At 38.3% G+C, this 17,473-nt stretch overlaps 1 protein-coding gene across 1 annotated transcript in view; it reads right to left on the bottom strand.

Annotated features, from left to right (window-relative positions):
* The window catches only part of minar1 (membrane integral NOTCH2 associated receptor 1), a 31,550-nt gene extending 18,471 nt beyond the window's left edge, over positions 1 to 13,079 (bottom strand). Inside the window, exons 1-2 of the mRNA XM_026930378.3 lie at positions 12,891 to 13,079; positions 10,132 to 12,410 (exon numbers count right to left, since the gene is read on the bottom strand). Coding sequence (XP_026786179.1) covers positions 10,132 to 12,366 — 2,235 coding nt within the window. The 5' untranslated portion in view covers positions 12,367 to 12,410; positions 12,891 to 13,079. The remainder of the gene's footprint in view (positions 1 to 10,131; positions 12,411 to 12,890) is intronic.
* Between the last annotated feature and the right edge of the window lie 4,394 nt (positions 13,080 to 17,473).

Genomic DNA, 17,473 nt, shown 5'->3' with positions numbered 1-17,473 from the left:
GAATAAAACATTATGGGGTGTGCTGTTATAGGAAAATAATCCACAATGGGATGGCGTGATAAGTTACCATCCTGAAATGGATAATTTTCCTATTGTCCCAAAGTGTTTTATTCCCCTTATACCACAGTGATATTGCAACTACTACAGTGAACTGCACATCACACCTTTAAACAGTTTAGTTACATTTAATGTTGTGAAATGTCCCCTAGATGAGTTAGTTCCTGTTATCCCTTACATTATAGCAGCTATATAGAGTCATTCCCTCACCAGCCTCTCTTTTTCTCTCTCTCTTGAAGTTAATGAGGCAAAAATGTAGCTTGCTGAAGACATAAGTCTCTCCCATTAAGCCTCTGTCCTGTAGACTCTCCTGTGGCACAAAACCTGCTGATCGTTACTAAGTGCTATGTTAAATAAAGGTCTCCTCATAGACAACTTCATCATATCAAGTTATACAACATTGGGCCTCAATTATTATTCTTGTAGTAAAGTTGTATATAAATGTTTGCATAAGCCAAACAAAACTAAATTTCCACCGGATTTATAAAAGCTTCGGAAATGCTTATTTTCTTTGTATTCATGTGCGTACCTTGATAAATGGCAATCAGCCATGAATTACTGGGCATGTGCATGGCACAGCTGATTTGCATTTAGTGATGCCCACAAAACTCCATAAAAGGCAAAGTCCCTGAGTGACCCTAAGCGGCCAAAAGTCCTTACTTTACCACGTCCTTACCACGTTCTTCAAGTGTAAAGCAAATATGCCAATGTGAACAGGTGAAAATAAAGCATGCTATGTAAATTAAATGGATGTCTGAATTTCTCCCTTTTACTGTATTCCAGAATGTGCGGCAACAATGTCCTCACTAGGGTTTTCGTTAAGGGCTGGAAGAGGAATGCACTCTAATGTATTTGGGAACACACCAGATGATGGCACACAGCACAGTAGGGAGTATAAAGCTCAGTGTAGGTTGAGACATACCAGATCAGTCACTTATTTCTCTTTGAAATGTGCCCCTAACAAGAAATCCAAGTAAACTTGGACAAACTTGGACATTCACAGGAATGGCACAGGATCTTTTTGTCAGCTGAAGTAGTGCATGCTCTAAAGCACTGCACAGCAATAAGAGAAGATGCCGTGGCAAATGGAACATATTTATAAGCCAGTTTTCATCCTCTGAAAAAAAAAATCATAGCGGTCTCTAAATATCCATTCCCTCCTAAGCCCAACACATGCTAAATCTTCTAGTAATATCAATTCTGCCATTTGCAACATCTTAGTATATGCACAGACCAGCCCACCCTCCTTTTATACAGGGGCGTTTCTTCTTAATTGAATGACTGTGTACAGTAAGGTTGGGAGTTTTCTAATTTGCATATTCATAGAATCTGGATTTCATGATAAAGGTAAAACGGTAGGATCTCCTTTACTTTTTTCTGTTTTTTTCCTTCTTCTCATTTTGTTGTAGAACAACATATAAAAGAGAATTGATGGACTTAAAAACAAATATTGAGTGATTTTAGTAGGCAAATACCTGACAGTCTTTTACACATAGACCTATAAAAGAAACTCTATGGACCTGACAGACTGATTGGCATCTAACATTATAATGTTGAACCACTAATCAGTTATAAATGACAGCATGTAACATGGAACAAGATTGAAGAAGGATGGTTAAAAATTATATGCTGAAACTTCCACTCAATGTAGTGTGTCAAGAAAAACCAAAAGGAGTAAGGACATGTAGATACTGAGTGGGTAGATGGCAGCATTGTAATTATCTTACATTCTGTGATGCTGGGCCTTGTAGAAGGTAATGGGTTCAAGGACATACATACAAGAGCTCAATGCAGGAGGACATGAGAAAGACTTTGCCACCCACTAACCACTCTCTTTCCTCTGCCTGATAAAGACTCCCCAGGTGCTGTCTGCTAAGGATGCCATTTCAGCTCACGGCTGCATGGACACATCAAGCATGAACCACACATTGCTGAGATACATTCCTCCACATTCACCATCATTTTATTTTCTATCAACTGCCTGCATGTAAATAAAGCAGTCATCAGGGTTTTATTCAATTCTGTTCCAATTCTGTTCCATTTGTGTTCATGCTTGCTTTTCCCCGATGCAGCATCACAGCTTACATTTATGGCATTTGGCATAAATGCTTACATTGTAACATTTTATTATCATGCGTTCTTGAAAACAGCATGAAAATTTAGGTTCATTAATAACTTTTCTTTTTAATTTAAGTGAAAAATTTATTCACTATTACAGTATCACATCTCTGCATATAAATCTGAAGCAGTGTGTCTATAAGATAACATTATGAATGGTCAGTTTTGGCCGACTTGTTCTTTGTTTAAAGCTCCTGTGAGGTGTTAAAATGACCTGCTAGGCCTCGCCTTGCTTGTGAAATAAAAAAAACAGCATGACGCACTACAGATAGTTTGGCAACATGGAGTCAAGCAGACTGCAGAGTGGGCATATTGAAGATATTAGTTAGTGGAGCTGTGAAAAGAGGTTGTTTAGAGGTCAGGGTTTTTGCAGTTCAAATTTGCCTTGAGGGCATGCACATTTAAGATTTTGGATGTTTTGAGACAGATAAAAGTTCACCTCCCGTAAAAACTCATAAAGTTGAAAGATAGTGAAGACAGACTGGCAAATAATGTTGAATTATGGCTGTAAATGCAAATCTGCTAAAAGATTCCCCGTGGCTTGGGAAGTGAACACACAATGAGCTTGATTATGGTCTGCACAGAGGCCTGGTGATCACTCACAGTTTACAGGATATCATTTGTATTTTGTAATGCAAAATAACTTTTCTTCTCTTTTAAATTGTAGAGCTAATCTCAAAAATTATCAAGTACAAGTTTAGCGTGTTGTATTTCTGATTTCTTAAAATCATGGTAATCACAAATAAAATTACAGCAGTATCCTGGTATTTATTTAAATATATAAAGTATGCACATGTATGTACGTACGTATGTATGTATGTGTTTGTTTTGGGGCAGGGTGGGTCTGGGTTATGACTATAACATATAAGCATACTGGTCAAAATAAATGGTGTAATCTTTCCCTCTCAAGTTGCCACAAATCCTACCCCTAGCACTATGGCTCACAGGTAGCTCTTAGTCACAAACAGTCAGTTCCTCCAATCTTCTTAAAAATTCAGATATTTGTCCCAACATGTTCTCATTAACAGTAAATCTGGCTTCACTTTACTGTTCCAACCTTTTATTTTAAGTACTGCCATCTGTTGATCCTGCATGAGGGATGCACTGCAGTGAAGTGAACATCCATGTATATACACATCAGATCCAGTGGCCAAACTGCATCTGCCATCCATGGCTAGGTGCCAAAATAGCAAAATTGGCAATGCTCCCTGGGTGGAAGGAATGGTGTCTTCTCTCTCTGGTCAATCACCGTGACACTAGGCAATTGTGGGCATTAGTAGTGCATTCCTCCAAGTATGTTACGCTGCCCTGTGGCATGGCATAATTTGAAAAAAAAAAGTGGTAGGCTGGCTTCACATATCTCCGAGGAAGCACATGTTAGTCTTCACCCTCCTTTATAGGGGAGAGCTGGGTTGGAAATGGCAAGTAACCAAATTGGGGAGAAAATAAAATTAAAACGAAAAAACAGCACAGCAGGTAGTGTTGCTGCTTCACAGCTCCAGGGTACCTGGTGCAATCCTGAGATCAGGTTACAGTCTGTGTGGAGTTTCATATGTCGTCCATGTGCATTTCCTCCGGGTTCTCCAATTTCCTCCCACCTCTGAAAAACATGCTACAAGGCAAATTGGCTAAGCTAAATTGCCCTTAGGTCTGAATGAGTGTGCACATGGGCACCGAGGGTGTACTGTGTTCTCACCTGGCTCTGGATCCACCGTGATTCTGACCAGGATAAAGTGGCTACTGAATATAAATGAATGAATGAATGAATGAAAAATGCTAAATTGATGGTTATGGCAATATTAACTAATAACATTTCATAGCCAGTGGTTTCAAAGTATTATAGTTACAGTAAAACCCTTGCTCGTAATGAGACAGGATCTTATCTAGAGCTAGAGCTGCACAGTGAAAATTTCGGTTTGGCTCAAGGGTCCAACAGCATCTCCCTGGGATAACAATCTTTTAGTCATTAACACAGTGCCTTCAAGACTATGATACTGCTGCCTTGATCATGAAACATATTATCTCCTGCAGAACAAATAACATTAAAATAAGAAAAAGATAAAAGAGAGTCTGAGATCTTCTGATAAAGCTCAGATGTATCCCTCAGAGTATCTACCTAATTCTACATATGCAAAATATTGTGTATGCCATTCTTTTATCTTATTGTAATACCGTGTAAACCAAGCTCTCAAGGGACACTATCCTGTGTTCTTCTGATATCAAATCCTTCTAATGTGTACATCAGGGGTATTCGACTAAAATTTGTAAATGTCCATTTACATAAAGTTATTTGCTCGTATAGGTCTGCATAAGCAAATAACATGACTGAATGGTGACAACAGCTACCTATTAATGTTTAAACATTAATGATTAGTTTATTACGATAAATATGACAAAGTTGTTATATTTTGTTTTGTAGTGGTGCTTCACTTCACCACTTTTGACTAGCACCGTTAACTATTGAATTTCTTTTTTTTAATTTGACGCTGTGAGAATAAAAGCATATTTCTCTGTTCATTTATCTTTAAGCATTAAGTTTGTTACAGAAGCTATGTTAGTTACTGTTTTGAAAACTAGAGTCTCTGAACTACTTTCAGTTTGTTCATACTTTTTATCTGCTCTGCTACAGTTTTCTAAGTACTCTGTTCAGTACATAGAAATACTTTGCTGGGCCTGCCAAATGATGACCACTGATGTCAACTAGATAATGTAATGAACAGATTCATTTCCTATCTTGTATACTTGATCTATCCATTAGCCTGCTCACATTCTTTTTCAGATCCAGCTTTGCTAATAGGCTGTATGCCTGTCAAGCACATCACACTGCTGAGCTCGAGGAACAGTTTGTGTTTTGGTTTTGACTCAGTAAGGAACGAATGTTCCGAGCTAGGCTGGAGATGACAGCTCCGTCAAGGCTTCACACATGCTGAGACTTCATTTGCACACAGAGACGGTTCGGTTCATCTGATGAGTGTTTTCATAGACTAGGCCCTTTGTGAGTCTTTGTGTGTGTATATGTGTGCGTGTCACAGAGTGAGGTGAGAGCAATTTATCTTACAATTTTTTATTATTTTAATATTTTAACCATATAAATAATAGATGATAATGATTTAAATTTTATATATATATATATACAAAAAGACAGATCCTTATCTTTCCCATCTCTGAAATATAAAAAATATATTAATGTATGCTAGGAATATAACCGAATACAAATACAATATGCAGATCGAACAGATAAAGTAAATACAAATAAAGATGCGATCAGTAGCTGCAGTATTAGTTTTTGTCGTTGGTGGTGTTTTTGTTTTTTAAGAAAACTTGCCAGAAAGGTTTACTGGTTGAGACTAGAGGTGTGCGCACTGGGACTGGAATCCTGCAGGATGCAACAGAAAAGTCACGTAAGTACTTCATATACTTTCATACTTCATATTCAGAAAGGAAAACCTTTAATAACTAATAACTTCATGATTCATTTTTTGTTTGTAGTTTGCTCCAGTAGCCTGAAAAACCACATTTCCACCATACTTCTGTCCAAACTCGCCTGAAATTCACCAAAGAAATAAACTTTTATTTGCAGAGCTTTTATTTATAGCTCCATATAGCCTACCCAGACCACAAGCTGTGCACAGTGCAGCATCTCTCGGCTGGGTTTCAAAAATAATCATTTAATTAATTTAAATCAGTTTCCATTGTCACTGTTAAGATTTCCTGGAAATTGCTTTCATTCACAGCAGCAATGCTTCCCAGCTTCATAGTAGATTCTGAAAGCATATCCAGCTAAATTTTCTGATCGTTCTGGAATGTAAAAAACCCAAACACCGCCATAAATCTGATAAAATATGATTTGAATATGAGTTGATTGTTGTCAACTTGCTGTTGTAGTAAGCTAAGTTCTCTAGCTTACTCAGTCACATTAGATAGAAATTGTTCCAGAAAACTCTACAGGACATTTTGGACTGGTTAAGACCAATTATAAACTGGAGTGCAGTAGCTGAGAAACTGTAGATGTTCAGGAGTTGAATAAAAAATAAAGCAACTCATAGGTAACTATACAGGAACTAAGCAGGAACAAATGAGTAGTTATTCATTAACACCTATTAAAAATTGAAAATATGTTAATGTAGAATATCTGTAACTGATTGCTATGTTACAGCCTTGTACATTTGTATGTTATTGTAGTGATTTCTCTCTTTACAGATCACAGAGACATCATGAGAAAAACAGAACACTGATGCTCTGAGGAGACCTATAATAACTCATATAAATATTTGCATTTTAGACGCTGAGGTGTTGGAACAGGTTGAGTAATATTAGGTAGTAGATCTCCAGGAGGAAGGTAAGACTTAGCTATCTGGGATTAATGTCAATATGATCAGTAATTAATCAGTAGTTATTATAAAAACACCATAGTTAGCAGGAGAAATGTAAGACACAGTAATTACTAAGTTAATAGTGAACATACTTACTGAGTAATTAACTAGTAGTTCTTAGTATTTTATAAGAATAAGATAGGTGTTAATGAAGATCTACTCTTTCATTCCTGCTTAGTTCCTGCATAGATACCTGTGAATTGCTAAATGGTATTGTAAAATGTTACCAAAATGACTTCTTATTCCCATCAGCCCTCTTTTTTTAGTGTTTCCAGGGGTATAGTGGGAGTGGGTTCACATAAAAATTTAGAAAAAAAAAAAAACTTCAGATATGGACCATGCCATCTTTGGTTTAAATCCAAATGCAGATATGAATATTTTGCGCACTAAAGAGATACTGACACAGATACAGTCATTGTCATGTGTCATTGTGTTATACCCATAATGTACACAAAATAGATAAGTAAAGTATCTCACTCGGATGTTTTCTGTGGCAATATCTTAGATCTTTTATGATTGATTGATTGAATGATGAAATAAATCCTCTGGCAATGCTGTAATTTAATATGCTCATGCCATTTTCACCTATGTTAAATTAGTTATGTGCCAATTCTTGACTGTTGCATGAGATACAAGGTAGGCAACATTTTTGAAAAGTGTTTGTGTTCCCAAAAGGATGTCTGTTCCATTTGCAATGTACGATAAGAAGAAATATTTGCTAATGTTATTATTTTAGAGAAATGTAAAGGAATATCATATTTGTCCTTCTCAGAGAAATCCATCCTATAATTCTGTTTACCGGACAAGCATTACAGGAAGGTTTGAGAAATGTGGAAATGTATTTTATTATTTCAGTCATATGAAAATATTGTGGTATGTGATAAATAGTTAGCCAATTGAAATGTAATATTGGCATATGCCTTTTTTGCAGTGTGTGTGTGTGTGTGTGTGTGTGTGTGTGTGAAAGAGAGACAGAGAATGAAAGTAAGAGAATACAGCAGTTCTTGGACCCTTTCTTGTCTTCTGGGACATTTAGCTGCTAAACTAAATTATATCTGGACATAGCAGCATGAACCCTGTGTATAACGTTCTGGGTTTTGTAGCCTCAAGCCCCTGAACAAAGCATCCCTCTTATTTTATAACAGGAACTAAACTGATTATTATAGTATTACATAACCCCTGAAAGAGGATAACAATAAAATGCTAAATATCCCAGCACCCTATTAGACAAAATCATCCATACAATGCGGTGCCACGACACACACACTATTAGCTTCTCCCAGTTGCATTACTCCATGCGAGTTTTGATTAAGTATCAGCTCCCTGAGGTGCCATTCGGAAAGATGAATCCAGGGCTGAGGGACTCCTGAGACGGAATTTATGGCAGTGCTACATTCATCAACTCCACAAAAGACGAGTGAGAGAAGAGAGAGGCACAGGAGCTGGCTGCCCTCCACACAGGCAAACAGAGGAGAGAGACAGAAAGAGAAGGATAGCATAGAGAAGAAAATGTCCAAAAGAACAGCAGAATGTACACGCATGTACAACTTACGTAAACCAAATTAGTCTCCAAATGATCAAAACGAGAGGAATATATCAGTAGTGTCCAGTGATGTCCAAATGCCTCATCTGTTGTGGCTATTATACATTTAGCTCGTAGTCTGCTAGTTAAGGATAAGTTCCAGCCAAAGTTTAGTGAATGTGTCATTAGCTGTATTTACAGCACATGCAAAGAGATTCACCAATTCATTCCGGATTCACTGCAGGATTCAGAATGAACTGTTTATAGGTATCCTAAACTGGACACTGTAGACTTCATGTATATGCATGTAAATGTAATCTGTTCCTAACACATGCACACGCATGAAATGAGCTTTGTCAATGTTACCATTACAAGTAGAAGCAAGGGGGTCCATCAGCAAAACATCATCCAAGTATGAATATTAAATGGAAAGCTTGAAGAAAACTTTGTAACCGCAGTAAACTGGACAGTTGAAAACTGGAAAAAAGACCAGGAGATGTTTTTCTTATCTTTTCCAAGCCTGAAACTGTCCACTATAGCCTCAGATTCTTGTTCTTGGATGACTGGAGTGCAACCTGATGTGGTCTTCTGCACCTCAAGGTTCACATGATGTGTTCTACATGCTTTTCTGCTCACCACGGTTGTAAAAAGTGGTTATTTAAGTTATCACAGAGTTCCTCTCTGGCCTTTCTCCAAATTTGGGAATAACAAAAGAAAAAATAAAGGTTTTATCAAAGTTTTTACCCCATTTTTCAGCTTACACTGAAATTTACAGAGGTACTCCCTGCGTTTGTGTCAAAAAGTTAGTTCGAAGTCCATCATACTGCCAATCAAATCTCACAATTATATTAAATCAGTTAAAATCTGTAACATGGACTGTGTTTTCTAACATTACATTATGTACACTATATTTTATTGCACAAGACGCATGCCATGACTTAATCACGCGTGCATAGAACGCACACTCAGATTCTGCTAGCAAAAGTAATCACACAGAAAGGTTCACATGGTTATTATTCTTCATTTTAAGAGATTAATAAAAAGATTATCTACTATCCTATTTAATCAGATAGGAATTTCATTTGGATTGGCCTAGATTGGTTTTCTCTTTTCCAATCAAGGTGTATACATAAACATTTTTTTTTATTTCAGCCAAATTAAAAACAGATTATTAGGCACATAAATGTAGCCATTCATTTAAAATGAGAAAGCGTACAAGCCTTGACTAAGCATTAGATACACAATGCAGCTTATACTTCTGAAGGTTCAGGAAGTCACAACTCAGGTCAAGACACTAATTCAATTAAGCCTCTTGGTGAAACGTCATTACAAAACACTTGACCTCAGCCCTAGCAAAGGAAATAATAACAATTACCATCCTTTTCCACCCATGCACCAGAAATCAATTCTGTAGACAGAAATGTGCACTGTAGTTCCCCTTGTATTTTTATCAGACGATTTACATCCGAGATTTGCAATGCGCTACTGCCCTTTGTTTAAGATGATGGATGTGTTAACATAGGAGGTGGTGAAAGCTCTATTCTTCTAAAACCTTTCATTAATAAACCTAATAATCTGACTATCTTATCTTTCTATTTTATATGATCTTTCAGCTCATTGTACCCTGTAGAAAGCTGCTCTCATTTTTCTCTGAACTCATAAAATGAGCAAGACTTTGTTGTTGTACTGTCATAATTGGACAAACAAAGGAACATAGCAATTCCTCACTGTAGGGCATTTGATTTACAGTGACATAAGGCATTTGATTTACAGTGCAACACAGAAGTCAGCATACAGATAGGAAATTTGATGAACTTTCAGTCAAAACACAATCAGGAAAAATGCTGGGTTAGGATCATCATTTCAGGTAGCCACAATATGCTTTATATCTTCTATCTCCATTTAGTAAGCTTAGTTACTTCTTCTATCATTATCTATAAACTTACAGCATCTTAACATTTTGCTTGTTTCAGGGAATTGAATTTGCCCTGTTAGCAAAAAAAGGTGCAATTCCGGACAAACCAAATGACAAATACTGGAACAAGAACAGTTATGTATTACCTCTTTGGCTTTCCTATGTCTGTCCTTGCCTTCACCATGCCTGTCCTTCTCTTTCACATCTTCTCCCGGATGGCTTGAATAAGAGACAGTTCTCCAGTCTCGAGGAGAATTGGTGATGCTGGCCACTTTAGACTCGGTAGCACTGTTCTCCTCTGTCAGTGACCTGGAAGATCTGCGAGTGAACATGCTCTTCTTTAGCGCCTTCACCCTCAGGCTTTCACTTCCACTAGCATCTGAGCAGCACCAGTCTGTGTTTGTGTCCACTTTGACAGTGTGACCTGTGGTGTGGCACTGGAACATGTGCGGTGAAAGGTTCACATCCGTCTGAATCTGGGCCATGCCACCGTCACTAGATTTTCCGTTTGCTTCTGGCTCTTGGATCTTCTCATCCAGCTTGGTGAGCTTGGACAGGACCTGTGAAATCTCCCCACGCACTCCTGAGAGGGATTCAAGCTTCTTCTCGATTTCACCAATCCTGAGGACCAGCTTGCATACGCTCGCTTTGAGCTCGTCATCAGTGTTCTCCAGAGAGTGGAATAAATGGTCTAGCTTGCTGGCAGACTTGCCTAGTTTGATCGTGTTGCGTTCGGGTGAGCTATCACCATCTGACTTTGTCACCTGAGAGAGTGAGCCATTGCTGTTGTAACAGGATGACTGGGGTAGCCCAATAGAGTCGCATATGCTCATGTCATCCAGAAAGCGAAATATGTCACTAATGTCATCACTTACGATCTCACACTCCTCATCTGCATGTTTAAAAGGTGGCCTCTCCGCATACTTGTGCATACTGTAGTCTTTCAACTTCCTCTGTTCTGACTGGTCAGTCTGAGTCCCTACACTAAAACCATTGTCTAAGTTAGCACTCTGGAGCGATGGACAGTTGATGCTCTTGTCTTTATATTTCTTTCCTCCTTCTCTCTTTTCAGAACTCGGACCACAACCAACGGAGGCCATCTCCTTTATTTTTGGTCCACTGGACTTCTTGGGGAAGCCTGACGGAGAGGCTGTGGGCTTCTCTTTGGCACACTGGAAGTGCTGGTCGTTGTCCATCATGTTGATATGGCGGTGATTGTCTACTGGCACCTTATGGTTTAAAAAGGATCTCTCAAATTCAGAGCCCTCGTCTGCGTTCAGGCTTAAGCTCTTGACAGGCCAGGCAGACTGCCTGCTCTGCTTCCCAGAAGTCCTCCTGGTGTTCACACACTCAGTAACCGTTGTTGGACCAAAATATGTGGATGCCTGCAAGTCGTCTAGACTCTCGTGCTTCACTCGTCCTTTGCTTTGTATAGGTGAGTTGACCGGTTCAAAATAAGGGTTGCTATATGGCAACTCAAAGCTGTGATTAAAGAATGTTGGAGGCTTGTGCAATTCCCTCCTGTGGTAATCTCCACTGTCTCTGGCACTGGTTTTAGACTCCGTAGAGATCACATGGGGCGAAAAGGCAACAAGGTTGTGAAAGTCCTCCTTGAAAATATTCCGCTTTTGCACACACGAGTGCACGGTGAAAGACTCGGAGTTAGGCAGAAAAACGTCCTTGCCACCCGGGTTGATGTGCAGGGAGTCGTGGTCGGTAGTGGACTCGCTATCGATGTCCATGGGGAAGTAGGTGCTCTGCATCTCACACGGAGGAGGACTGGCACTGGCATACTGAGGCAGATGCTGCAGCTTATCCAGTGATGCTGCTCTACATTTCAGATCCTTACTGACTCCCAGGAGAAAATTGGGCTCTGAAGCTGGTATAAATGGCTGACAGCTGTTGCACTCAGATTTGGGGCAGGGTGAGTTCCGCGAAGCATGGTGACCCCTTCTGTCGGTGTGACTATACACACTTTCACACTCGTTGTATTTATACACATCTGTATCAGACCTGCAGGACTCAAAGGATTGATTTTTATGAAACTTGGGTTTCTGAATAACTGGTAACCTGTCTTTGGCCATCCCACCATTCATCTGGATGAGGTTGAACATGGTCACAATGTCCGCAGCTACCATGAGTTTCTTAGACTGCTGATCTTCCACCGAACACCTCATTTTGTCCTTAAATAAGGTAGCGGGAAAACTAGGATCCAAACATGCCGTGTAGAAGAGCAAGCTCCTCAATTTTGCCAGATGAACCAGGTCAAAACGTGCACACAGAGACTTACACAGATCCTGATATGACACAGTGCTGTACTTAGTGTCTAGTTCCTCCAAAATCCTGACAAGGAAAATCGAGTATTCTGGCACTGCATCCATTATGGTGGCTGATGTGTTTCTTATCTTAGAGAAAAGATGATAACCTGCATGGGGAGACAGTAGGGATTAGTGACTGGAGATACTATCTGGCTGCCTGCAGAGGTTAAATGAAGCCCTCTGTAACCCTTATCACAGCATGCACACAAATTGAAAGAAATATTTAAAATAAATAAATAAAATAAAATTGGTAGCTGATTTCATTTCAGTGGTGATGTTTTAAACATTTTATTGTACTAAGCCACATAACACAGCAACAGTAGACTTAAATAACTTAAATAAATGATTAGCAATATTGGAAATATTCTGCTTCTGCATATATGCAGTATGCAGTGGATCATACAAATCTTGCATACAGTGCAATAGTAAGATCATTAGATACAGAGGCTCAAATAAGATATCGACTCAATTGGAGTTCTTCTCTAGAGACCATGGAATAAAAACTCTGAATTACTGAATGCATATCTTTACATTATTTTCTAGTAATAAAATTTACAGTGAAGTAAGAAAAAGAAGAAAGGCTATACCTATTGCACGATCCCATCTGCAGTCCTGTGCATGGAAAAAAATATTATTGCTTATTATCTGGATGCATTTCGGTTGTTGTTTCCTTCATGGCTGTGCATGCATGCATGTGGAATGAAGTAGAGGATGAGAGCTGTGATATCGTTCCCATGCCTGCGCTCCGTTTGCAGACTCGCTCACTTGGGCTTTGTTGTCTCTACAGTCCCGGGTTTGCGGCGGGGTTATGGAAAGCCAAACGGCTCAGAAACGCGGGAAATATCCAAAATTTCAATTCAAAAAGCCACAAATATCTGATTTTCTTTTTTTTTTTTCTTTCTTTTCTTTTACATAGGTGTGGCGGCCGGCAGAAATCCATCACATGGTCAAATTTGCTCATTTCTTACTTTATATAATTCTGAAAACTACAGCTTTTCTCTTTTGCATGTGTCTCAGCCAGGAAATGAAGTTATAGCAATTTAAAATCCAGTTACCCTCAAAAGTGAATAAAACTGAATTTAAAGATTTCGTTCCAATTCCACTGAAAGAGGAATTGTGTGCGAGTCCTACCTCAACATTTATAATCTAATCTCATGGATCTTGTGGAAAAACAATATTATTCCCAAATGTTCACGAATTATACGTTTAAATTGGGAATAGTCTGATTATCACTTTGATTATCAGCATCATCCACATCAGTTACTGTCTCATCATCTGAGATAAAGGTCACTTTAGGTTAGGTTAGGTTAATAAAGTTCAACTTTATTGTCATTGTCAGAATGCAAGTACAGAGACAATGAAATGCAGAGTACGGAGACAATAGCTGCGTTTACATGGACACTAATAATCCGATCGTAATTGGACTAGAAGCACAATCAGATTTTAAAAGTCACATGTAAACACGTCAATCGGAATGAATTGGCCAAAACTGATTAAAATTTCATTCGGATCGTAAGGGGTGGTTTAAACCTTTTCTAATCCGATGGAGAGGACATGTAAACACTTCATTGGATTGAAAATGAAACCAGATAGTTCTGCGCATGTGCAATGATGTACAAATCACGTAATGACGTATGACGCACGGCTGTCAGTGGTATTGGGGCTCTGACCATAGCCTCACCAGGTGCCACGTTCCCCTCCACCGTTGAGCATAGTGTCATAAATGACTGTCGTGTCATCCTAAAATTCTCCTTCCACTCCTCGTCTGTGAAGTGGTGCAAGACGACGTTGTCCCGCCAGTCCTTGCTTCGGACCCTCATCCACAGACGCCTTGTTCTGGGCTCGGGAAGAGGCATTTTAATTGCTTGATAAATACACGCAGTACCGCACAGCACATCACGCGCTCATCGTCTTCTAATTAGCAGCTGAAATAGGCAAATGTTAAGTCTGCTTTTTAAAATGAAAAAAAGAAGCAATGGCAAGAGAGTGGCTGCTAGTATCTGCATGTTGGAACGGTGGGAAATGTGTATTCGTGCACTGTGCGCATGTCAGAAGATCAAATCCGATTCTGTCATGTAAACGCGCATATCAACCCGATTACTTTATTCAGCGTTCTTGTAAACACTGCGATCGGATTAATCAATCTGATTGATTTCATTCCGACTGAAACAAAAAGTTTCCATGTAACTGTGACTAGTGAGGAAAAAGTTGCTGTTCATTCAGTCACTTCTGTTCTGTTGGCTAAATTTCTTGTTATTAATATCTTCTATTAAGCCAATTAAACATTGTAAAAACCTCATCCTTTGTTGTTTGTACACAGTGTGTAAGAGCTCTGCTGGGTGTAGGAGCACCATGAACTTCATCACATTATCGTTATATTGTTATCATTACAGACAGAGGCCAAGTCAAGGTTAGAAAATAACCTAAATAAAAACATTTAAACATAGTTTTCATAAATATATTTCTTTTTTCTTAACCTAGAAATGTCAGTATATTGGTGTTAAAAAAAAAAGCTAAATTCTATTCAAAACCAGATGTTTTGTCTAAGTTGGTTTTCCAGAATTCAGTTTTAGCAACTTCTAACAGATTTTTCCAGACTGTCTTATATTAAAGAGAACAAATTATGTAATTGTGGCATTTGTAATGTGCTGAATAAGGACAGTCAGTAATATGGTAACTTCACACTTATTTATATTTACAATGTGCTAATTAATGCTTTTACTATACATATGCAAAATTAATAAAAACTGGTAAAATTACATGTCAAAGAGTGACATGAAAATCATGCATTTAGTATACAGATGCAAAATGTGTGTTTTTTTTTAATTCCACTTTGAAATATAAGTGACACTTTTTCGAGAATGTTACAATAATATAATACTCCTTATTCCAACTTAAATAGTGAGTATGAGGCTTTTCAAGTATGCATTGCAACTGATCTTTTAGGTGTTGATTAACCGTATGGCTTTCCACACATCAGAAGTTCAATAAGAATTTTTTTTTTTTTTGTACCTACAGTGACGTAAGTTACTCCTTTAAGCTGTCAGGCAGGTGTTGGGATGAATATCAGGCGAAGTGATTTAGAGGAAAATTGCAGCTAAAATAGTATATATGAAAAACCCCAGAAATCTAAATGCAGTATTTAGCAGGAGATAAACTGATAGCAGACATTCAGTTACAAAATTTGGCTACAATAATCTGAAGTATTACAAGATAATGTAATTGAACTCATACTGAAGATATAGAACCTATATTGCTGGCGCTATAATTGGCATGTAGATGATTATCACATCACATTACATTTGAATATGCTGTTGGAATATTGTACAAGACAAGTCAGTGTTATTGTCATCATATTCATACAATGGATGGCCAAAGGTTTGTGGACACCTGACCATCACACCCATATGCGGGCCTTCCCCAAACTGTTGCCACAAATTTGGAAGCATAGAATTGTCTTAGAATGTCTTTGTAGGCTGGAGCATCCATTCACTGGAACTAAGAGACTAAGTCCAAAGCCATGACAATGCTTCTGTGCATTGTCATGGCTGAGTGTGGTTGGTGAAGACATGATTTGCCAAGGTTGGTGTGGAAGAACTCGAGTGTCCTGCACAGAGCCCTGACCTCAACCCCACTGAACACCTTTGGGATGAACTGGAACTCTGACTGCACCCCAGGCCTCCTGACCCAACATCAGTGTCTGACCTCACTAACGTACTTGTGGCTAAATGAGCACAAATCCCCACAGCCATGATCCAGAATGTAGCAGAAAGCCTTCCCAGAATGGGAGTGGAGGCTATTATAACAGTAAAAGGGGACTAAATTTGAAATTAGATCCTCAAAAAGCATGTGAGTGTTATGGTTATATAGTGTACATAGGATGAAATAATTCTTTAGGATTGTGTGTAACATAGAGGTGTGTGCAGGGCTGTTTTTTTTTAAATTCCACTCCCACAGAAACTTTGACCAATCCTGCCTGCTCCCCCGTGATATTTTTTAACAAACTTCAATTCTGTTTCTTAAACTCTTAATTTAAACTTCAGCGACCCTGGCTGGGCTAAAGCAGTTTTGAATATGAATATGAATATATATGAAGGTGTTAAATGTGCAACCTGCTCTGTCCTATACACTTCCATATTAATGAATGAGGCCTTTCTTTGTCCCTCAAACTTCAAATCTTGATGCACATCTCTAGTGTAATCTATCAATGTAGAAAAAGAGCCTGAACAGTATAGCACCACCATAATGCAATGTAGGTAACTGTGCAATAATATGCTACATAGAATAAGAAAATGAACTAGACAACAGAACTGTGCAAAGTTGGATCAACTGACTTGTGATGTACACTATTATAAACAGCAGCATATGAATGTAGCATCATAGCATATGTATATTTCTCGGAAGATGTCCAAATCTCCTGACATGACACATTTATCACTGAGCAATATCATCTGTTATCTCTTGACATTTGTTCCTTGTAGTTATGACATGTTCTGCTCATTCATTTTTGTTTACCGCATCACTTCAGCATCAGATTTATTGAGGAGGTTAAAATGTACCAAAAAAAGGGCAGGTTGTCTTTTACTTTCTTTTTTTTTTTGTAAAATTTTGAACACCAACAAATCAATATCATATCTGTGCTTGCTCAGCAGTTAGGATTTGGTTGGTGGCACACGGAGATGGATTTGTGGATTAGATGGAGGTATATGTCACTCAGAGTAAAGTTTCCAACTCTAGGTATTACTGCCAATCTATGACTATGATCACACTTAGGTTCAATGCTATTCTTAACTTCTGCTGATAATACCAGCAATTGTGAGAGATTTATAAGAAATCTGAAGCCACTAGTTCTTTCCCCTTTTGGCCCAAATGATGAGACACATGATGCAACTGAGTCATGTGACATTTAGCTTCTGAAATGCTGAGTCAGCCAGCCACACTGATGAGGACATCAGGCTTCACCATCCTCAAGGGTCTGCAAAAGCAGGTAAAAATAATTCAACCAAGAATTCTATCCAAAACAAAAGAAGAGACTCAAAGGATATTTGTCAGCCATTGTATGTACTACTGTGAAATATAATAATAATAATAATAATAATAATAATAATAATAACAACAATAATAATAATAATAACATCTGATGAGTGTTTTCATAGACTAGGACCTTTGT

Source organism: Pangasianodon hypophthalmus, chromosome 11, assembly GCF_027358585.1.
Source record: "Pangasianodon hypophthalmus isolate fPanHyp1 chromosome 11, fPanHyp1.pri, whole genome shotgun sequence".
In the NCBI taxonomy this organism is placed as follows: domain Eukaryota; kingdom Metazoa; phylum Chordata; class Actinopteri; order Siluriformes; family Pangasiidae; genus Pangasianodon; species Pangasianodon hypophthalmus.
This window is presented reverse-complemented; position numbering and strand designations above follow the sequence as displayed.